Raw genomic sequence first — 24068 nt, 5'->3', positions numbered from 1 at the left:
TTTGTTCATTTTTGTACACTCAGCTGCATTATTTGATTCACACATGCATCTTCCTGATTTTTGTTTTGTGACTGTTCTTCTCTCCCTGGTGTCATAACAGAATAAAATAATTCAACAAATATGCATGCCAAGCTCTGAGGAGAAAAATGGTATGTAAGATACAGTCCTTGTTCTTGAGGGAAATTAGCCACTTTAAATAAGGTATTTAAAAAACAGTAGTTTCTCTGAATTGGCATTTCTGTATATCTCCACTTGAACAATTGCATTTATACTGATAACTGATGAAGGTAAATATTAACATGTTCCTTATGCATTTAGGTGTGCATTTAAGGTGTTAGAGACTGGGGTAAATAAAATTAGAAACTGAGGTAAATAACAGGTTAATACAAAATCGATAATTAACGACTATATCCTGTGTATTAGTCTGTTCTCATGCTGCTAATAAAGACATAACTGAGACTAGGTAATTTATAAAGAAAAAGAGGTTTAATGGACTCAAAATTTCACACGGCTGCGGAGCACTCACAATCATGGCAGAAGGAGAAAGGCATGTCTTACATGGCAATAGGCAAGAAAGAAAAAGAACCAAGTGAAAGTGGAAACCCCTTATAAAAACATCAGATCTTGTGAGACTTACTATCACAAGAACAGTATGGGGGAAACCACCTGCATGATTCAGTTATCTCCCACCAGGTCCCTCCCACAACACATGGGAATTATGGGAGCTACAATTCAAAATGAGATTTGGGTGGGGACATGGCCAAACCATATCATCCTGTTATACGCATGGATTTACCATCTGTAAATACACTTCTGCTGTCCATCTTTCATCAATATTTAGAAATGGCCAACAGACATATTTTTAAATAAAACAAATAGATATATTCTTCCAAATACTTAAGTGATATGTGTTTTTGCAGGGCGGGGTTAGAATGGTACAATGTACTTTTTGTTGCTTTATGTTATTTTATTTTTACATTTTAGATTCAGGGGGTACATGTGCAGGTTTATCATATGGATATATTGTGTAATGGTGAGCTTTGGGCTTCTAGTCATGGTTCTTTTTTTTTTTTTTTTATTAAAGAGGGACTGTAGTTTAAAGTTTTTTATTTTTATAGTATTTGAGCTTCATGATAATCTAAATACAAGTAACTTGTCTCCAAGAATCTCCCCAATACAATGAATGCAATTTCCCTGCCTCTAAGCTCCAAATGAAATGAGGTCTAAAATATTAAGAACAATAGCTCCTTCTATTGAAACTTACCACAAACAACAACATTTCATCACTTAACATCAGCACAAATAGGAATATTAGTTTTTATTTTTTATGGATTTCTCAGTGCATGGAATTTTGATAAGAAGTTGATCTCATATGAGTTGAATGGGAGAAAATAAAGATCACCCAGGATAATAATGAAGAGACAATGTGTATTCTGCCTCATCCCTGAATATATATAAAAACATAGTACACGCAAATAAATGTACTCTACCGATTTGAACATGAAAGAAGCTTTGTTTTCAAGTGACCAAAACACTAATATTGACTTCTTACCAATTAGTCAACCAATTTTTAAAAAATTGAGTTTACTTACAACTGACTTGACTGGTCACTTTAGCTCAAAATATTTAATCCTGTTGCCAAATCCAAAGCTACCTTCTCCGTCCTATTTTACTGAGCAGTTGGCACAACTGCTCACGCCTTCCATCTTGAAACGTTTTCCTTCATAATGCTACTAGGACATTGTTTTTCTTCTTCCTCACAAGTTATGTGTTTTTTGCCTTTTGCTGGTCACTCTTCCCCTTCCTGACATTTAAAATTGGAGGTTCTTAGTCCTCAGAATGTTTCTCTTCTTTATTTGCACTCATTTCCTAGATATTCTCATTCAGTCTCAGCTTTAGACGTGCTCCCCACATGCCAGCCATCTCTGCATGGATGGCTAAAAGGCATCTCAAGCTTAACATGTCCCAGACTGGACTCTCGGTTCCCCATCCTGTCTCCTGTGACCATTTGCATGTATCATAGTCATTATATAAATAAAGGGCAACTTTGAGTTTTTAGGTTAAAAATTTTGTAGTCCTCTGGGTGTGGTGGTGCATGCCCATAGTACCAGCTACTGGAGAGACTGAGGTGGGAGGATTATTTGAGCCCAGGAGTTCGAGGTTAGCCTGGGCAAAATAACGAGAACCTGTCTCAAAGAAAAAAAATCTTTGATTTTTCTCTTTTTCTTATATCCCCCATCATGTCCATCAGTAAATCCTATGGCTCTGCTTTTAAAATATATTTACAATCCATTTCTTACCACATCCATTCCTACCAATCTCCTTCAAGCTTTCTTCATCTCTCATTTGAACTGCAGTGGGAACCAGCTCGCCTGCCTGCCTGTTTCCATCCTTGCTCACCAACCGTCTATTCTCAACACAGCAGCTAGCAGGAGCCTTTTAAAATGTTATATCCTATCACTCCTCTGCTCAGATAACTCAACTCGGCTCAGACACTCAGAAACTCGTTTCATTCAAAGGTGAAACCAAAAGTCCTTTTTCTGGCCCATGGCTACACAAGATTCCACATTACCTGCCTCCCTCCACCTCCAACAATCTCTTGGACCTCCTCTACCATTCTGTCTCTTCCTCACTTAGCTTTAGCCACCTTAGCTCCTTGTCATGGCTTGTCTACATCAAGCACAGCCCTGCCTCAAGGCCTTCTGCTTGCCTGGGCAATTCTATCCTGGATATCTCTACAGCTTGCTCACTCACTTTCTTTAGATTTCTGCACAGATGTCTTTCCCTGTCCACTCTTTCTAAAGGAGAACTGTCTGACAAAGTTTCCAGGAACATACAATGGAGAAAGGAAAGTTCAGTAAATGGTGTTGGTAAAACTGAATATCCACAGGCAGAAGAATGAAATTAGACTACATCTCTCACCTTTACAAATATCAACTCAAAATGGCTCAAAGACTTAAATGTAAAACCTGAAACTATAAAACTACTAGAAGAAAACATAGGGGAAAAGTTCTATGACACTGGTCTGGGCAGTGATTTTTCAACATGACCTCAAAAACCCAAGCAATAGAAGCAAAACTAGACAAATAGGGTTACATCAAACTAACAAACTTCCATGCAGAAAAGGAAACAATCAACACAATGAAGCGACAACATGAAGGATGGAAGAAAATATTTGTAAACTGTACATGGATAATGGGTTCATATCTAACATACATAAGGAACTCAAATAACAGCAAGAAAAAAAAACCTAATCAAAAAAAGGAAAATGCCTGAGTAGATACTCCTCACAAAAAGACATATAAATGGCCAACAGATATATGGAAACTGCTCAACATCACTAATCATCAGGGAAATGCAAATCAAAACCACAAGGCAGTATCGCCTCGCTCCTGTTAGAATGGTTATTAGCAAAAAGCCAAAAAAGACAAAAGATAACAGGTGTTGGAGAGGATGTGGAGAAAAGGGAACCCTTGCACACTGTTGATGGCAATGTAAATTAGTATAGCCATTATGGAAAACAGTGTGGAGGTTTCTCAAAATATGAAAAATAGAACTATACGATCAGTAATTCCACCACTAGGTATATATCTGAAGGAAATGAAACAAATGTCGAAGAGATATGTGCACTCCCAGGTAGATATTTTTTTCTATTTGTTTCCTAGAACTTTTAAAATATACTTTAAGTTCTAGGGTACATGTGCACAACGGACAGGTTTGTTACATAAGTATACATGTGCCATGTTGGTTTGCTGCACTTATCAACTTGTCATTTACATTAGGTGTTTCTCCTAATGTTATCCCTCCTCCAGCCCCCTGCCCGCCCCTGACAGGCCCTGGTGTGTGATGTTCCCTGCCCTGTGTCCAAGAGATCTCCTTGTTCAATTCCCACCTGTGAGTGAGAACATGTGGTGTTCAGTTTTCTGCCCTTGTGATAGTTTGCTGAGAATGATGGTTTCTAGCTTCATCCATGTCCCTGCAAAGGACATGAACTCATCCTTTTTTATGGCTGCATAATATTCCATGGTGTATATGGTACACTCCCATGTTTATTGAAGCGCTACTCATTGCAGCCAAGATAAGAAATCAATCGATAAAGAACATGTATTATATCTACATAATGGAATACTATTCAGCCATAAAAAGAATAAAGTCCTGTCATTTGCAACAGCATAGATGAATTAAAGGATATTTTGGTAAGTGAAATAAGCCAGGCATAGAAAGCAAATACTGTTTGATCTTACTTATATGTGGAATCTAAAAAGTTGATTTCATAGAAGTAGGAAGTAGAATGGTGGTTACCAGAGGCTGGGATGGTTGTGGGGCTGGGAGGAGTTGGGGAGATGTTAAAGGATAAAAACATCACAGATAGGAAGAATAAGTTCAAGAGATCTATTGTGCAGCATGGTGATTATAATTAATGATGATATATCATATTCTTGAAAAATGCTAAGAGAGTAGACATTAAATGTTCTCATCACAAAAATAAGTATGAGATAATATATATGTTAGCTAGATTTAACATACACAATTAGCTAGATTTAACATTAATACATATATTAGCTAGGTATTCAAAACATGTGCACAATAAACACATACAATTTTATGTCAATTTAAAAAATAAATTTGGAAGAAAAAGAACTGTCTTCCTTACCCATCACTTTCCTTTCTCTGACCCTGTTTCTCAGTTTTTCTTTATTCTCATCCCTAATATGTATTACTGTGTTTATTGTCTAATTTCCTCCTAGGAGGCAAACTTCTTGAGGCAGGGACTTTGTTTTGCTCATTGCCATATTTCCAGCACCTAGACTAGTGCTGGGCACACAGTTAGCCCTAAGTGTAAGTCCTGCAGAGCCAAGCAGAAGCCATCAAAATCAAAGTCTTTTCTTAGAAAGATACAATTTTGGGAAACTGACATAATATAAAAACTCACTAAAATTACAGTCAGAAGATTCAGGTGTGAGTTCTGTTTCTGCTACTTCTAAATGGTGTGACAATAACTCCACAAGATTCCCAGAATCCTGTCTCTTTCATGCTAAGTGTCGTTTGTGGATCAATATCCCCATTTGGTGTATGTCTTGTAAAATGCATGACATTTTCTATGCTTAGGATGGGGTATCTCGTCATTGATACTCAGATTTCTCACATTTGGGGGACCCCGGAATTGCTCATCCCTTTGCACAGATACACGGAACTTGGGTCAATTATCAACTCTCAGTCTGTTAGGATACCTTGTGAATTTTAATACATATACCAGTGGCTTGAGTATACCTCACAAAGCTAGAATAAATCACATCACTATACCATGTTAGAAAAAAGATTTCATGGCCAGGTGCCGTGGCTCACACCTGTAATCCCTACACTTTGGGAGTCTGAGGCAGGTGAATCACTTGAGGTCAGAAGTTCGAGACCAGCCTGGCCAACATGGTGAAACCCTGTCTCTAGTAATAATAAAAAACAAAATTAGCAGGGTGTGGTGGTGTGTACCTATAATTCCAGCTTCTCAGGAGGCAGAGGCAGGAGGATCGCTTGAACCCAGGAGGTGGAGGCTGCAGTGAGCCGAGATCGTGTCACTGCACTCCAGCCTGGATGACAGAGTGAGACCCCGTCTCCAAAAAAAAAAAAAAAAAAAAAAAAGATTTCACTTGATGATGTGACATGATCAGTCGTTATATATCCTTGATGTGCAGGTCAGGGTATAGACAGCACATAAGGAATAGCAAGGGCAGAGTGTCTACCACATGTTTGACCCCAAACCATTTTTTAATTCTTGGGCACACAAGAACATGTACTACCTTTTCCAGTCTCTTATGACCAATGGGAACTAGAACTGAGTTCTGGCCAATTGACTGTGGCAGGAAGTGATGTACACCCCTTCCTGGGCTGGCTCCTAAAGCCTCTTGCATGACACTTTGCTCTTTTGGTCTTATTTTTAGCTGTGAGTTAGTTAGAGAGGACCCAGAGAGGGATGCTCAGGTCCTAGGGCATGAATCTTCATCAGAAGAAAGCCTGGTTCCCTGAGCCACTGCATGGAGGGGAGGTGCCCAGGAGATCTGCCATCCAGGAACACATGCACTGCAACTTTTGTGAGTGAGAAATAAACTTTTATTAAGTCGCTAAGACTTCATGGCATATTTGTTAATACAGTAGCCAGTATCCCATGTCATTCACAACTCATACTGTGGATTTGTGACTTAGTTTTCTCTGTCATATATGCTTTATCTCTGCTGACTTCAAATGCAAAGTGGGATTATATAATAATTGAATGTGGAATATCCACTTTGATTTTCTCCTAATCTCCCTGGATATAAATCTTTTCAAATACCTGGTGCTTTTCTCTCTCAGAAACATTTCTATATTAGACCTTTATTAGTGATAACTATTCTCTTTTGTAACTTAAATCTGTTTTGATAACTTCTTAAGTCTTTTGTTGTTGTGGTCATGGTGGTTTTTAAATTCTAAGTGATTCTTTATCTTTGGCCAGGTGTGGTGGCTCATGCCTGTAATCCCAGCACATTGGGAGGCTGATGCAGGTGAACTGCTTGAGCTAAGGAGTTCAAGACCAACCTGGGCAACATGTTGAAACGTTACAAAAAATACAAAAATTAGCCAGGCATGGTGCCATATGCCTGTGGTCTCAGCTGCTTGAAAGGCTGAGGTGGGAGGATCGCTTGTGCCCAGGAGGTCAAGGCAGCAGTGAGCTATGATTGTGCCACTGCATTCCAGCGAAGAGTGAGACCCTGTTTCAAAATAAATAAATAAATATAAAGTATCTTTTATACCACTATATAGCATTACCAAACTAGCTGCTTAAATATTTCTCCAAACAATAGCAACATGAAACAACCTCTAAAATATTTGGGGGTAAAGGAGCATGATATATGCAACCTACCCTCAAATGGTTCAGATACATACACCCATACACACACACACACACACACACACACATTCTTATAAAACAAATGGGGCAAAATGTTAATAGCAATGTGGGTAAACGGTATACGGTGTTATGTGTATTATACTTGCACGTTTTTTTCTGTAAATTCAAAGAAACTTCTGAATATTTTTTTAGAAAAAAGTATTAGCACTATTATATCAATACTTATAGCTTAACTTGTAATGTTTTATCTGTGCAGTTTAAAAATTGTGGTACAATGGTTTTCTCTGATAATAGGCTTTTTAAAATTTTAAAGCAAAAACACAATTCTCTGGGTCCTTAATTTTCTGCTTTTCTCTCAAAGCTCTGATATAGTCTACGATACTGCTTAAATACTCTGAATTCTCTTTGAATGTAAAAAAAAAAAAGTGTATTATCCATACCGGTTAACATATTGTCAGCATAAGAAGAGAATATACTGATTTAGTGAAAACTTTGGGGGATCATGTTTTATAGAACTAGGAAGAAGAGTTTTCAAAAACTGGTCAACTGCAATTAACAGGAAGTTCACAAATTAAGAAGATTGTTACATTTTAATAAAAACATGAATAAAATATATAATAAGGCTTGATTATGGTAATCACTCTGGGTTTGTCATATTCCAGACATCAAACAACAGTGTCCTTGAGCAGAGTGTAATTATTCCCTGTTCCACACTAGGTTGGGCATCAGCCAATAAATTATTTATAAATAAACTAGTATGTATGTTTCCTAAGCCATTAAAATAGAAAAACCATTAGCCAACCTATTTAAGAAAAAGCACTAATAAGAAATAAGGGCCAGGCATGGTAGCTCACACCTGGAATTGCAGCACTTTTGGAGGCCAAGATGGGAAGATCACTTGAGGCCAGGAGTTTGAGACCAGCCTGGTGAACATAGCAAGACCTCATTTCTATTTAAATTAAAAAAAAAAAAAGAAAAAAATATAACTACTTCAGGTAAAGTGGAAACTAGAAGAAAATGGAGAATATTTGATTTTAATTCAACTTAAATACATTTGAAAACCTGAATAAAAGAGACAATTTGTAGGATAACATGCATTGTAAAAACTGAACCCCGGCAAGACAGAAACTCTAAAAAAAGTAATTACTATGGAAGAAATTGAAAAGTTCTAAAGGGGTACCCTTCCTTCCACCAAACCAAACCAAACAAAACAAAAAACAAAACTCAACACACCAGAACTAGATACTTGCAACGATGTATATTATATCTGCAAGGAATAGATAACTTTGAAGATAATTAAATTATTTCTCAGCAGACAAAGGGTATTGATTGCTTTTAAGACATCAGCATAACTTTAATAGTAAAATCTGATGGCAAAAAATATAACAAAAAGGAAAGTTTAGGCCAATGTCATTTAAAGTTGATGCAAAATTATATGTAAACAAATAGAATTTAGGAGCATATTATAAGCATAATATGATTGAACATAGTTTATTCCAAGAATGAAAGGATAGCTTAACGCTAATCAGTCCCTTAATGCAACTCATCAGAGTGATAAGTCAAAGGAGAAAATAATAATCATCTCCAAAGATACCAAAAACTTTGGATAAAATTTATTATCCATTTTTGATATAGATTCTGAATCAAATGGGAATTGAGAGGTATTTCCTTAGCATGGCAAATATTAATCTTAAATTGAAGGCCAGTATTGTATTTAAGAGTGTAAAATGAGACTTTCCATTTAAGTCAGGAAATGGATAGAAATTTCCATAATCCTCACTATTAAGTGACATGTATATAATACAAATCAAAGGTATGCAAATAAGAAAGGAGGAGGCAAAGTGATTGTTATTTGTAGGTGGTGTTATTGTATGCCCCCAAATACCATGAAATGAACTGAAAAAATGATGAGAAACAGTAAGATAACTCAGTAAGGGAGCTGGGCATAAGATTGATATTCAAGGATAAAACTCCAGAGGGTAGGAGATATAAATGTAAAAAGCAAACTAAGGACATATTTATGTTGATATTTATTTTTTTGTCTCTAATAATATCAATTCCATGAGAAAAAGGATGTGATTGGCTTTGTTTGTTACTTTATCTCTAGTGCCAAAAAAGTGCCTAGCACATCATGGGCATTCAAAAAGTATTTCGTGAAACTAAGAAAGGGGCAAGATGGTCAACTAGAAACCCTTAGTACTTGTCCCTACCCCACAAGACAGTCCAAACAACAGATAAATAACTACATTTCGATGAAAATAACTAAAGGAGAGCACCAGTGTACATCAAAGGAATAGCAGAAACCTCGTAGAGCACAGACATCTAGGATGGCCCCACAGAGAATGGAAGAAAACCCCTGGCCTCCACCACCTCACCTCCCAGCTGGGCTCAGCCCTGAACCAGGAGGGACTTCTCCCTGTGAGGAAAAAGTAAGCAGGTGGACCCAAGCATCCCCCATCAACACCTTGGACACCTGTAGTCCTCACCAATGGGGACTCCTGCAGTCCTCACACACACTGAACTCAGCTGAAGGAGGTGTCAGGAGTCCACACAGCCGTGCTCCCTCCAGAAAAGAAGCCAACACGGTGCCTTGACCCCTTTGACCCACATGGCTTCTATGCTTTGCAATCTTGGAATCAGAGCTACTGCTAGAGTATGATCTGCTCTGGGGGTGAGTGACCATGGCACTCTTCTGCGCCTAAGGGCTTAGCCACCATGGAGCCACCCCTGTTCAGTGGTTCAGCATCCCTGAGAGGAGTTTCTACCATACCCTACCCTGTGAGGCCAAGCTGCTGTAGGGCTACTCTATCTACCCTTCCCAGTGGTTGCTGCATCTTGTCAATTAGGGCCCAAAATAAAGCTGTGCACTGCCTCCCAGGAAAACAGTGGATTGACAAAGCAGCTTCATCTACCCCTCCCAGTAACTGCTACACCCAGCTCCCCCGTACCTGAGCTGAAATAGTGCCCTTCATCCTGGGGAAACGGTGCCTTGGCTGTCCAGCAGTCATGTCCCACCAGTGCCTGAGTTGAAGATGTGCCCTGCCTCCTGGGAAATGATGTCTTGGCCACTCAGAGCAGTCACATCTCCTGGGACTGAGCTGAAACAGCACATTGCCTCCAAAAGAATTAGTGTCCTGGTGAAGCTGGGCTGAGCTGATAGAAACCCTGCATCCCAGAGAAACAGCATTGGCTGGGCTGAGACACCCTGGCCCGCATGCTAAACAACTGGTACCCTGCTTCCCTGGAGTCAAACTAGCTCCTTAGAGTCTGAGCTGCTGAGACAAACCCTTCACCAGGGCCAAATCTCCATAGCATCCCTTCTTTCCTGGAGCCAGGCCAGTGCTGTGCCCTGCCCTCAGGGTCAGAGACATAGCTATCATCTGGTCCCCTGGGCCTAAGCTGCTGGAGGTTGCCTCAGAGTCACAGACCCTGGCTCTGTGGGTAATCACTATCCAACTCTGCCTCAGAGTAAACCTATAGCACAAGACCCAGTTGTTACAATAGGTTGGCAAGATCTTGAACCCAGGACATCAGGTTCACAGCTGCTCTGACACCTGTATCCTGGAGCCCAGTGCTGCTGCAGCTGCATATTGATCATGTCAGACCCAACAGCAAGAGGGATTCATTCAGCTAAGTCTGCCCATTGTGGAGAAAACATGATCAGGACAGTCTCAAAACTCTTGCCACCAAGAACCCTGGCAATCTATGCTACCACTGCTGCTGCCACAAACTCCTATAGCCTAGGCTGCTGAGACGTCATCTCAAATGTTGATTGCAGCTGAAGAATCTGTACAAAGACTATACCACTGAATATACTTGGAACTAGCCACTACATCTTTTTCAGCTGGCATACTAAGACTCATTTGGAGGTGAAAATATGACCCTACCAAAGGAACACAATAACTCTCTGCAACCTCCAAAAAAGGGAAATTTATAAATTGTCTGAAAAGGAATTAAAAATAATGGTCTTTAATAAACTCAGTGTGATACAAGAGAATACAGATAGACAGTTGAAAAAAAATCAGAGAAACAGTTCATGATCTCAAAGAGAAATTTAACAAAGAGATGGATATCTAAAAAAGAACCAATAGAAATCTTGGAGCTGAAGAATTTAATGAATGAAATGATAAACATACTATATAGAGCTTCAGCAGCAGACTAGATCAAGCAGAAGAAAGAATCTCTGAACTTGAAGATAGGTCTTTTGAAATTACCCAATAAGAGGGGAAAACAACAAAAACGAAACCCCAAAACAATAAAAAAGTGAAAACAGCCTATGGGAGTTCTGGGATACCATTAAATGAGAAAACATTTGCATTATGAGAGTTTCAGAAAAAGAAGAGACAAAGATAGGAACAGAAAGCTTACCTGTAATTATAAAATAATAGGTGAAAACTTCCCAAGTCTTGGAAGAGATACGAACATCCAGATTCATGAAGCTAACAGGTTCCCAAACAGACTCAACCTAGAGAGATCCTCACTGAGGCAAAGTGCAATTAAATGGTCAAAAGTCAAAAACAGAGTAAGAATTTAAAAAGCAGCAATGAGAAAAATGTCAAGTCATATATAAGGGAACTACCATTAGGCTGCAAACAGATGTCTCAGCAGAAACCCCAGAGGCCAAGAAAGAAGGGGATGATATTGAAAGTGCTGAAAGTCTTTCCTGAACAAGCAAAAGTTGAGGGAAGTCATTCCCCTACATCTTCCTTACATCAAATGCTTAAGGGAGTTCTTCAAGTAGAAATGAAAACATATGAAAGTACAACATTCACTGATAAGGGCAAATATATCAAATCCAGAGTAATTCAATAATGTTATGTTGCTCTGTAAATTATACACATCTCTACTGTGAACCATTAACAAAACATCAGTCATAAGTTCTTATCTATCAATAAATACTTTGAATGTAAATGGATTGAAATCTCCAATCAAAAGACAGGTTTGCTGAATAGTTTAAAAAACAAGATCCAGTGATATGCTTCTTACAAAAGCCTCACATTAACCTTAAGGACACACAGAGGCTGAAAATAAAAGTGATGGAAGAAGATATTCTAGGCAAACAGTAACCAAAAGAGTAGGAGTGGCTGTACTTACATCAGATAAAAGAGACGCATTGGGGAAAGCACAGCTTGATAAATGGTGCTGAGAAAATTGGAAATAAAACTAGACTTCTATCTCTACAAAAATCAAATAAAAATGCATTAAAAACTTAAATGTAAGATCCAAAACTATGAAAGTATTATAGGAAAACTGTGGGGAGGTTCTTCATGATATTGGCTTAGACAGTGTTTTTTGGATATGTCTCAAAAAAGTAGGCAAATAAGATTACATCCAATTAAAAAGATTCCATACTGAAAAAGAACAATCAACAGAGTGAGGAGACAACCAACAAAATAGAAGAAAATATTTGCAAACTATTAATCTGACAAGAAGTTAATATCCAAAATATACAAGGAACTTAAACAGCTCAACAGCTAAAAAAAAAAATAAATAAATAAAAGAAGTGCGAAAGACCTGAATAGACATTTCTGAAAAGACATATGAATGGCTAACAGTTATATGAAAAACTGCTCTCCATCACTAATTATCAGGGAAATACAAATAGAAACCACAGTGTGATATCACCTCAATCTGTTAAGATAGCTATTAGCAAAAAGACAAAAGATAGCAAGTGTTGGTGAGGATGTGGAGAAAAGGGAACCCTTGCACACTGTTGATGGCAATGTACATTAGTATAGCCATTATAGAAAACAGTATGGAGGTTTCTTAAAATATTAAAAATAGAACTACTGCATGATCAGTAATTCTACGGGGTATATATCTGAAGAAAATATAACGAATGTCACAGAGTTATCTTCACTTCTATATTTACTGAAGCACTACATATTCGCAATAGCCAAGATATGGAACCAACCCAAGTGTCCATCAATGGATGAATAGTTAAATAAAATGTGGCAAATCTACACAATGAAATACTACTCAGCCATAAAAGAGAATGAAATCCTGTCATTTGCAACAACATGAATAAACCTGGAGGATGTTACATTAAGTATGCCAGGTCCAGAAAGACAAATACTGAATGATCTCACTTATATACAGAATATAAAAAAGTTCATCTCATAAAAGTAGAGAATAGAAGAGTGGATAGCAGTGGCTGAGGAGGGTAGTGGGAAGGAGGGGTTGGGGGAGGTTGTGCAAAGGACACAAAGTTACTGTTAGGAGAAAATAGTTCCTGTGTTCTATTGCACATTAGGTTGACTATAGTCACCAATAATGTATATTTCAAAGTAGATAGAGGATTTTGAATGTTTTCACCACAAAGAAATAAATGTTTGAGATGATGGATTTACTTACCCTGATTTGATGATTATACAGCATATACATGTGTTGAAACATCATATACCCCATAAATATGTACAATTATTAAGTGTCAATTAAAAATAGATTAAAAAGATACATCATTTTTCTAATAGAAAAAACCTGAAAGCAACAACAATATCCATTAGCATTAGTGGGAATCTGATTATGTTTTAAAAACAAGATGTATTTCTGAACTAATATATAAAACCCTCCAAAAGAATATTAAAGTAAGGCACTAGGGCATATACAACTGTAATATACTTAACAGGATGAAAATAATACAAAACATGTTCTCTTTAACAATGAAATTATTAGAAATCAACAATAGAAAAAGATTTGGGAAATTCCAAACGTTGGAAGAATCAACACTTTTCTAAGTAACCTATAGGTCAAAAAAGAAATTACAAGGGAAATAAAATATCTTGGACTGAGTGAAAAAGGAAAACACAACATAGTAAAATTTATGGGATTTAGCTAAAGAAGTAGTTGGAGTGAAATTTATAGCTGTAAGTGATTTTGTCAGAAAGAAATGGAATCATTAATCCTCTAAGCTTCTGCCTCAAGAAGACAGAAAAGGAAAAGTAAATCAAACAAGAAGTAAGTCGGAGAGAAAAAACTATAACTACCAGAGTGGAAAATGTTCAAATGGAAAACAGAAAATCAGCAATTTCAAAAGTTGGTTCTTAAAAAGGAATTACATAAAATTTTATTAAAAACTTTATGCTAATTCAACAACTTAGATGAATTGTAAAAATTTCTAGAAGTACATAAATTACCAAAACTGATTTAAGAAGAAAACATTAAATCAGGAAAAGAAGTGGAATTAACAATAAAAATCTTCCTACAAATAAAAGCTCAGACCAGATGACTTCACTGGTGAATTCTATCAGACTTCTAAGGAAGAAATAATATCAACCCTACACAAACTCTTTCAAAAAACAGAGGGAGAGGGAACACTTTCCTACTCATTTTATGAAGCCGCTATTATCCTGACACCAAAGCCAGAGAAATACATCATATGAAAAGAAAACAGAAAAATCTTCCCCGAAACAGGTTAAAAAAATCCTTAACAAAATATGAGCAAACGAAATTCAGCAACATACACAAAGTTATATACCATGATCAAGTAGGGTTGTTATTCCAGGAATGTTAAATTAGTTCAATATCTAAATATCATGTTATATAATATACCATATTTAAAAAGGACAAAAACTACAGGATCATCCCAATAACTGCAGCAAAAATATTCGATAAAAACCAAGACCCACTGATTATTTAAATTTCCAGCAAACTAAGAACAGAAGACAACTTTCTCTACCTGATGAAGGGCATATAAGAATCCTGCCCTAAAATCAGATGTAATGATGCAAGACTAACATTTTCTTTCTAAAATTGGTGACAAGGTAAGGATGTCTGCTCACCTCTCTTGTACTCAATATCATTCTGGGAAGTTCAAGCAAGTGTAATAATGCAAGGAAAAGAAGTCAAAGGCATACAAATTGGAAAGGAAGAAGTGAAACTGTCTTTATTACCAGATGGTATAATAACTACATAGAAAATATGGAGTCTACAAAAAAACCTCCAGACTTAAAAAGTCAGTTTAATAAAATTGCAGTGTACAAAATAAAAAATGAAAAACAAATGCATTTCTATATATTAGCAATAAACAACCTGAAAAGACATAAAACAATTCCATTGACAATAACATCAACAAGAATAAAATAGCTAGAAATAAAATGAACAAAAGTACAAGATCTGTACATTGAAAACTACAAACTATTGCTGAGAGAAATTAAAGATCCAAATAAGTGAAGAGATACACTACCTATGAATTAAAAGGTTCAGTGTTGGCAATTTTCCACAAATAGTTCTATAGATTCAATGTGACACCCAAATCTCAGCAGGCCAAATAATTAAAAAGGCAATCCTAGGCCAGGCACAGTGACTCATTCCTGTAATCCCAGCTCTTTGGGAGGTAGAGGCAGGAGGATTGCTTGAGCCCAGGAGCTCTAGACACCCCTGGGAAACACAGTGAGACTTCATCACTAAAAGAACATTTAAAAAGCCAGGTACAGTGGCATGTGCCTGTAGTCCTACCTACTGGAAAGGCTGAGGTGAAGGATCACTTGAGCCCAGGATTTTGAGGCAGCAGTGAGCTATGATTGCACCACTGTACTGTAGCTTAGACAACAGAGTGAGACCCTGTCTCTTAAAAAACAAAAACAAAAACAAAAATGAAAAAACAATCCAATACTAGAATGTCTATGGAAATGCCAAGGACCTAGAGTAGCCAAATTATTCTGAAAAAGGAGAAAAAGTTGGAGGACTAACACCTCTGGTTTCAAGACTTAATAGAAAGCTAAAGTAACATAGAGAGCATGGTATTAGCACAAGAATAGACAAACAGATCAATGGAATGGAATAGGGCATCTAGAAATAAACGTCCACATTTATGTTCATTTTTGACAAAAGTGTCAAGGGAATTCAATGAAAAATAGCTTTTTCAACAAATGGTGCTAGAGTGATTGTTGGATATACAGAAGCAAAAAAAAAAAAAAAAAAAAATGAAGTTAGGCCCTTAATTGACAGTATACACAAAAATTATCTTAAAATTGTTTATAGACCTAAATAAATGAGCTAAAGATTTACAATTTTTAGAAGAAAACACAAGAAATCTTGGGTCAGGAGATTTCTTAGATATAACACCAAAAGAAGGATCCATACAAGAAAAAAAATACTTGGGCCAGGCACGGTGGCTCACGCCTGTAATCCCAGCACTTTAAGAGGCCGAGGCAGGTGGATCACAAGGTAGGTCAGGATATTGAGACCATCCCGGCCAACATGGTGAAACCCTGTCTCTACCAAAAATACAAAAAAGTAGCCAGGCATGGTGGCATGCACCTGTAATTCCAGCTACTCGCGAGGCTGAGGCAGAAGAGTCACTTGAACTCAGGAGGCAGAGCTTGCAGTGAGCCAAGATCACACCACTGCACTCCAGCCTGGGCAACAGAGCAAGACTCTGTCTCAAAAAAAAGAAAAAAAAATTGATAAATTGGATTTTAACAGAAACACTTGTGTGCCTCAAAGGCACCACTAAGAAAGTGAAAAGACAAGCCATAGACAGAAAATACCTGCAAATCACATAGCTTATAAAGGAAGAACTTTTATAACTTAATAAAACTTAAAAGGACAGCACAATATAGGCAAATTATTTGAATAGACATGCTACCGAAGATATATGAATGCTAATAAACACATGAAAACATGGCAAACATGTAAAAGGATTAGAGAAATGTAAATTAAAACCACATAAAGATGTCACTACATGCTCATTAGAATAACAATAAAAAAGACTGATTATATCAAATGTGGGCAACAATGGGCAGCAATTGGAAATTTGTACAACAGCTGTTTTGGAAAACGTTCTATTTCTTAACAATTTAAATATATATTCTTCTTACAGTTGAGCAATACCACTCCTAGGTATCTACCCAAGAAAATGAAAACATAAGCACACACAAACACGTGTATCCAAATGTTCATAACAACATGATTCATAAACGTCAAAACCCGAAAACAACTCAAATGTCCATACACTAATGAATGGACATGAAAATGGAGTGGATCTGTACAATGGAATACTAAGCAGCCATAAAAGAAACAAACCACTTAAACCTGCACCGACACAGGGAACTCTCACCAGCATTAAGCTAAGTAAAATATTACATACTGTCTGATTCCATTTATGAAAACTTATAGAAAGACAAAACTATTCAGAAAGCATATTAGTGGTTACCTGGGGTTTGAGGGAACTCTGGATGATGGATGTTCTAAGGATTATGATGATTGTTGCACAACTATATCATTTTAGCAACTTACTGAGCATACACTTACACTGGTGAGTGTTGTGTGGCATGTAAATTATACCACATGGTGTATGTAAAACAAATACCAAATAACCAAGGTATTTTAAAGTAACACACATGTATCCCATCTACATTAAACTTACTATATATATTCACACATGTGCTAGCAGACCATAAACTTTCTGTGACTACATACAATATATTTGCCTCAGGGAGAAAGGACTGAAAGTCTGGGATAGGACAGAAAATTACTTTCATTTTATACTTGTTGACATTATTTGCTTTAAAAACGTGAAACCATGTACATTATTACTTTATAAATTAAAAACTCTAGTAAATAATTAAAAACAGCTGACCACCCATAGTCCTGATATAAGGACCCAGGCCTGCAACTCAGCTCTTGAGTCTGCTTATCTCAATGAGGTCATAGGCACTTCTGAGCAGCCCATAATAAGATAAAGTGAATTTCGCCACCTAAGCATGGTGCTAGTTCCTATTAATTTCAGAGAGATGAGTGCAAATTGTGGGAATCAGGGTAAACTCAAGAGGTTTTCAACTAGAAGTACTTTAAGCATCACAGCATACTGCATTTTGCTATGCTAGGCAAAAAACAAAAAGCAAGTCCCTCATCCCCAAACACAACCCAAATGCAAAGACCACTTTGATTACTTGTGGAGTAAATGGGGGGTTAAGGAAAAGTGAGAATAGGGTAGCCTAGCTGATAGCAGGCATACAATACATGTTTTCAGAAAAGGACAAATTACCATAATGTAAATTAGGGATTTCAAAGTACCTTTTTTTCTGCTATGTCATGCTTTTAGAAGAAGCTGTATATAAAAAATGTGTCCAAATTTGTTTCTATGAATCATACAGTAGATACTGCAGTGATTTTGTGATACCCTTTAATATCAAGAACTTGTTCCAAATATTTGATTTTCAATTGGACACTATGAAGATATGACTGTTTAATTAGGAATGTTTAATCTTAAGCAATGCAAGAAATTAAAATACCCTGCCAACATTTAATTATCAGAATTCAACTGCTATTTTGTAACAATGCCTTGAGAAGGTCACATTTAAGATTATTTTGCTATCATATGAATTTCCCTTTTAGTACAGGAACCTAAGACTTTATAGAGTGCAGCTCACAAATGCCTGGTGTTTGCTGTCCGTTTCCAGACAAGGAATCAACAATGTAATACTTCCTTGAAGGAAAAACACCTGCAGAGAGGGCCAAATAAATCATAAAAGGTGCTACTTTCTTTCAGCTTTGAGTGCCTTCACTTGCTTTTCAAACTGACAGTTTCAGGCTGTTTTGAGTGCTTTGAATAGGCAACCACATGTTGGTCACATGTGTGTCCTTCATGCATGAGTTCCTCATTGTCCTGTTCCTTTTGACCCATCCATGCTGAAGCTTCGGTATTAATTTAGACTCGCCAGACATTTAGTGAGCAGATGTTGGGCTACAACACTACCATTGGGTTAGGTAGTAGTAGTATCCCATTGCAACAGATGACACGGCTGAGGCTCATTGACTTTCAGTGTCCTAAGTCCACAAATTGGCAAATAGGAAAACCAGGGCTTAGCCTGATCCTTTTCCTTTACACTCTTTCTTCAAGATAGTATTGTCTTTATCTATGGCCCCTTCCCTCCCTTTTCTGTCCAGGTTCACTGGTCATCCAGAACAAAGCGGAAGAGATGTGGAGAAGGGGCCCTGTGCTTTACCCCATTCCCTTCCCCACAGAGAAGGTAGAGGGGAAGAAACATTCAGGGCTCAGAGCTTCTACCACACTTGGCCCTGTTCCTATTTCCATACTTTGCCCACGACACTCAGCCCAGAACTTCAGCCCTCACCCTGTTCTGTAACTTTCTTCTTAGATCATGGGAGGTACTATGGGTAATTGTTTCTAGAGCAGTCCCTGCAGTAGCAGAAGTGTCCTAAACAACATCATTCCAAACTTTGAAAAGATTTTTCGACAGCAGCACAGCTCTCAGAGCTCTCACAGTTCATGGTCCTTCTGAGTATTGTCAAGACTGTGCTTGGGCTTGGGAGGGGTTGAACCAGCTTCCACCTGCTAGCTGGAAACCTAAGCACGATTCAAAGTATTGCTTCCATCGGAAAAGCAGGTTTCTTAATTAAATCAATGGGAAACCAGTTTGAGTTCTCCACGACTGATACATGAATGAACTTTTGAAACAGAATACATTCATACTTGGGGATTTAATCTTTACCCTCCAACTTTCTATCAATATGTTTGTAAGACTGAAAGAACTATTATTGTGTTTAATACAAAATAGAAAAAGACATATTCTCAGAATTCAAAAACACAGCTTCCTTTAATTCGTATTTTTCTCTCTTACTCTTTAAGCTTTATTTTTTAAAGTATAATTTCATTCAACTCCAAGGAAATCTCCATTTTAACAATATTATTAAAGGATCCTACTATTTTACCCATATATTTTATTGCTGAGCCAATGTTTGTCTTACCTCCTCGATGGATAATCAAAGACGTTTCGCTTCCAATGGGACAGTCCTTAAGTATATCCACTACTTCTGTATGGCTCAGGTTCTGTACATTCTGCTGGTTGATCTCAACAATGAGGTCACCTTCACACAGGCCAGGGCATCCCTGAATGTCAAGTATTTGTTTCACTCGCTGTCCTGTAGGACTGTCGGCAATAGTGAAGCCAAAGCCCTGGGCACCTTTCACAATGGTTAAGGTCATAAGTTCAGCTTGGGTGGCCCCAGATGAAGCCATAGACACATTGTCATCATGGACGGGCGGTGGATATGTGCCATCTAGCTGACCATCAGCTGGAATGGAGTGCAAAGAATGAGGCGGCCGATCTGTTATATCTGGAACTGACTGTGAGGTCCGAGAAATGTATTCCAAATATGTTTCATAGTTGTGTCTTCCATTGACCATCACTGGAGGTGGTCTCTCCATTATTGCAAGGGGTGGCACCATGCTGTTAGCAGGGTCTTCAGGATCAAAGGGCAAAGGGTAGCCACGACACAACACCAGGTTGACACTCTGACCAATAGGAACAGACTGGAAAAGTTTGACAACATCTGCATGAGTGTGTCCAAGGACACAAACTTCATTAATATAGACAATGACATCACCTGTAAGAAAAAAAGAGATTGACAACATGAGGTAAGTTCAATTAACATTGACATAGAGAAATGGAATTATTTATGAGACTAGTGAGAGGTGCTGTTTCTCAGTAAGCAGTGAGAAAATCAATTAGAATATACTTAAAATCACTGTAGGTGACTCAAGGTTACAACAGGACTGCCAACAAATATAATGATCAAATGCTGAAAAAAAGCTACTTGGTTATTCTTGAAGTTCAGAAACAACTTCATATTCAGAAAGAAAGGCTCTGAGAGAAAAGGTTAGAAGAATTTGTACCTTGAAGAAGCACATTCTCTATGCTTCTTTTTCATCTTATTTTCCATCTTCGGTGTAATTCAGTTAATAGAATTTTCAAACTATTGAGAAGTAGTGGTCATGAGTTTTAGATGAAAAAGAAAGCCCTACCATTTTTTTGTATAAGTTTAATAAGTCAATTGCCTTTTTTCTCTTTTATGGAAGAGAAAAATTTGCCCATTTATTAATTTTTTTCCATCTATAGCAGGTAATTACAAAGCTTCCACGTATATGCAAGCAAAGGTCAAGAGTGCAGGTTTTGGGATTGGGGAGCTGGGTTGACATCTTGGCTCAACTATTTAACAGATACGCAATATTGACCAAGTTACCTGCTTTGAGCCACAGTTCCTCATTTGTAAAGTTGGGAGAAGGAAATGACATAATGTAGGAAAAGTACTTGGCATAGTGTGTGACACACAGTGCTCAATAAACGTAGACTATTATTAATATGATTGTTGTTAAAATAGGATGGAAGAGATTTGAGACCCTTGGTTTCAAACAGAAAGCTGCCATAGTTCATCCTCTGATCTTAGATAAACTAATATTTCTGCGGATCATTTTCAATAAAGGCACTTGTCCTTTCTCCCCAGTGAACTATCACAGATTTTCAGAGGTCTACTGGTTAGAGGCTAACTTTAGATTAGAAATGCCCTGAATGCAAATTATTCATTATAAAACATGTTCAGAGAAATAATTTTTTCCTGCTTAAAATGCAGAAAATCATGGCTGTTTGAGATAAATGTTTTAAAAAATTTTCAATTATGTATGAATAACAATTTTATTTTTGGAGAACTATTTTATCATGGATTGTTATTTTTATCTTCACAAACCATAATACTTGAAAATTGAACTTGCAAATTGAGATTGTGCCTGACTATGCTGAGGAGTATATTAGGGATGAAAAGACATGTTTTCACAGATTGTCAAATAAACAACTCAGAACACATCAGTTTATCAGAATAATTCTGGAATGGGAGGTGCAAATGGCTAGGGATTTCATTCTAAGACATCCTTGCCCAGCAAGCTTGCAAACATCAAAAATGAAAAACAGAGTTGAACTTTTAGAGTTGACTACTTTTCTGGTCTTTTGTAGGTGTATAACATAAAATGAATAAAACAATTAACAGCATTGTCTTAATTAACAGTCCCTCTTCCCAAATTGACAGAAAGGTCAAGCAGACATTTTCAGGGATCCAGATTAGGTCTGCCTCTAGAAAATGTCACAACCTATGTGATTGGTCAGATGAAACTTCACTTTTCCATAATGTCTATCAGGGAGGGTACTGGTGTGGAGGCTGGAACGTGGGTCCATGGCTCAGAACTGAATTGGAGTGGACATTCCCTCACTGCTCTTATAATTCCTCATCAGCCTGTGGCAGCTGGGGATGCTTTGGGCATCGTTTTTAATTGATTCTGTTCATCTCAGTATCCCAGAGAAGTGTCTAATTCAGATAGACTATTTTTTTCTCCTCCTGTTTCTTTTAGTTTTAATGTTATATTATTTTCCACATTTAAAAGGTTGAAAGAACAACAAATACTTGTATACTAACATCCAACTTAATGACTGGAACATTGCTTGTTTTAGTTGAATCTCCCGTGGCTAGCACCTCTCCCCCAACTTGCTTTCCTTTACAGCCCTTTCCAAGGTAACCAATGTCCTACTTGAGGTTTGTTATTTACATATACTTTATAGTTTATATCATATCTAGGTGTCCATAAAAATAATATCTCTAAATAGTATCTAATCCCTAAATAATAATCCCTGGAAAGTATTTTTACATATTTTAAGCCTTTTGTAAACGGTATATATTTTAATATTCTATAACTTTTCTTAAAATATGTTTGTGATATTTATTTTGATACTTGTGCCTCTAGTTCATTAGTTTTCATCATAATATAGTATTTATTGATGGCTATATTACTACTTAATAACATTCATCCATTCTTTTGTTAGTGGACACTGGAGTTATGACAAATTTGTGGCTATTGAAAATAACTCTGCCATGAACCCTGTGCTGGCACAGACCATGTGCATCTTCAACTTTGTTAGATAATGGCAAACAGCTGACAAAAGAGGTCATATCAATTGACACTCCCATCGGTAGTGTGTTGAAATTTTCATTGCTTTACATCTGACATAGTACTTGGTATTCTCATACTTAATTTTTACTAATCTAATGGATGTGATCATAGTTTTGATTTGCATTTCCCAGATTGCCAGTGAGGGTGAGCATCTTTTCATGTTTATTGGCCTTTTGGATTTTCTCTTAGGTATGCCTCGTTTCCTCAATCTTCCTATTCAGTGAGTTTTTTTTTTTTTTTTTTAAACTCATTGACTATTTTTGATGTCTACTTTCATTCTTGATCCAACATTCTCCTTAGGTTTAGGAGGCTGTAAGGTATAGTAGAGATCACATGGGATATGAGGTCGAAAGACTTTGGTCTGAGTTCTAGTTTCATCACTTACTAGCTGTATAACTTTCCCAAACTGGCTTCAATCCTCTGTGACTCCGATTCTTTAGAAGTAATGATGAGCAATAGTAACAGCAGCTTATTGTTCTATGGGAAACAACGAATGAGATCATACAGGTGAAACGGTTTCTAAGCTATAAATTATTATGCAACAGATGATTGCTATTTCAGTAATTACTATTTGTCCTTCGTTACATTCTTCCATAAAATCAGGACAGTCCTACCAAGATATTCCCACAACAGTTACAGTCAAAGATGATTGTGGAAATGATGGGTTTCTGAATGGCCAAGTAAAAGTGAGAAAGGGAACAAATGCCACTTCCTCTAATGCTCTCCCAAACCTTAATCATTGTTAACAGACTCCTTAGTCCCCAAGCGTGCTCTCTCCTTCCCTCTGCTCTGCCAGAATTTCATAGGAAAAAAGAACTAAGGGTCATGTTGAAAGCTCTCAAGGTTCCCTGCCAGGTCTAAAGAGTAGTTGTTTGAATTATAGTGATTAATGTTATCTATTTTTGAGTTTTAATGTGATCTTGCTATTTAGAAACAGAGTGAGAACTATTTGTGTTTCTTAGACTGCCTTTTACAATTTATGGGTATTTTCCACTCACAGCAATTTTTCAAGTCATCAGGCAAGTGAGAAAGAACCCTGCAACAATATCTTTATGAAGATAGAAGATTTCTGAATGCAAAAGATGAGTGACCAGTTATCACAGGACAAAACTATATAACAACTTGACAGTACTCAACTGCCCACTTTAAAAAAAATATATAGATGTCTAGATAATAAGTCATGGCCAAAACTCTTGTAGATGGGGATGTCAGCAAACATTTGCTTGTTCAGATAGAATTCATTGGGTAGAATATTTATAGACTGTGCTGTATAAATGTCATTTACATGTCGTGAAATAAAAATATAAGACACCTGGTATATGTCATCTGACAGTGCCATGCCAAGTCCTCAGACAGATTGGGTTTAAGAGCATAGAAAGGGACGTCATCAGGAAGACTGGCTCTGGCCCTAACCTGTTGGCCTACTTGAGAGGGAGAATTGGAAGA

General features: G+C 37.2%; 1 protein-coding gene across 2 annotated transcripts in view; it reads right to left on the bottom strand.

The window, feature by feature from the left end:
* The window catches only part of MAGI2 (membrane associated guanylate kinase, WW and PDZ domain containing 2), a 1480053-nt gene that overhangs the window by 219629 nt on the left and 1236356 nt on the right, over positions 1–24068 (bottom strand). For both annotated transcript variants that reach the window (XM_025379587.1, XM_025379588.1), the window contains exon 10: positions 19595–20233. In XM_025379587.1, coding sequence (XP_025235372.1) covers positions 19595–20233 — 639 coding nt within the window. The remainder of the gene's footprint in view (positions 1–19594; positions 20234–24068) is intronic.

Source organism: Theropithecus gelada, chromosome 3 (genome assembly GCF_003255815.1).
Source record: "Theropithecus gelada isolate Dixy chromosome 3, Tgel_1.0, whole genome shotgun sequence".
NCBI lineage: Eukaryota > Metazoa > Chordata > Mammalia > Primates > Cercopithecidae > Theropithecus > Theropithecus gelada.
This window is presented reverse-complemented; position numbering and strand designations above follow the sequence as displayed.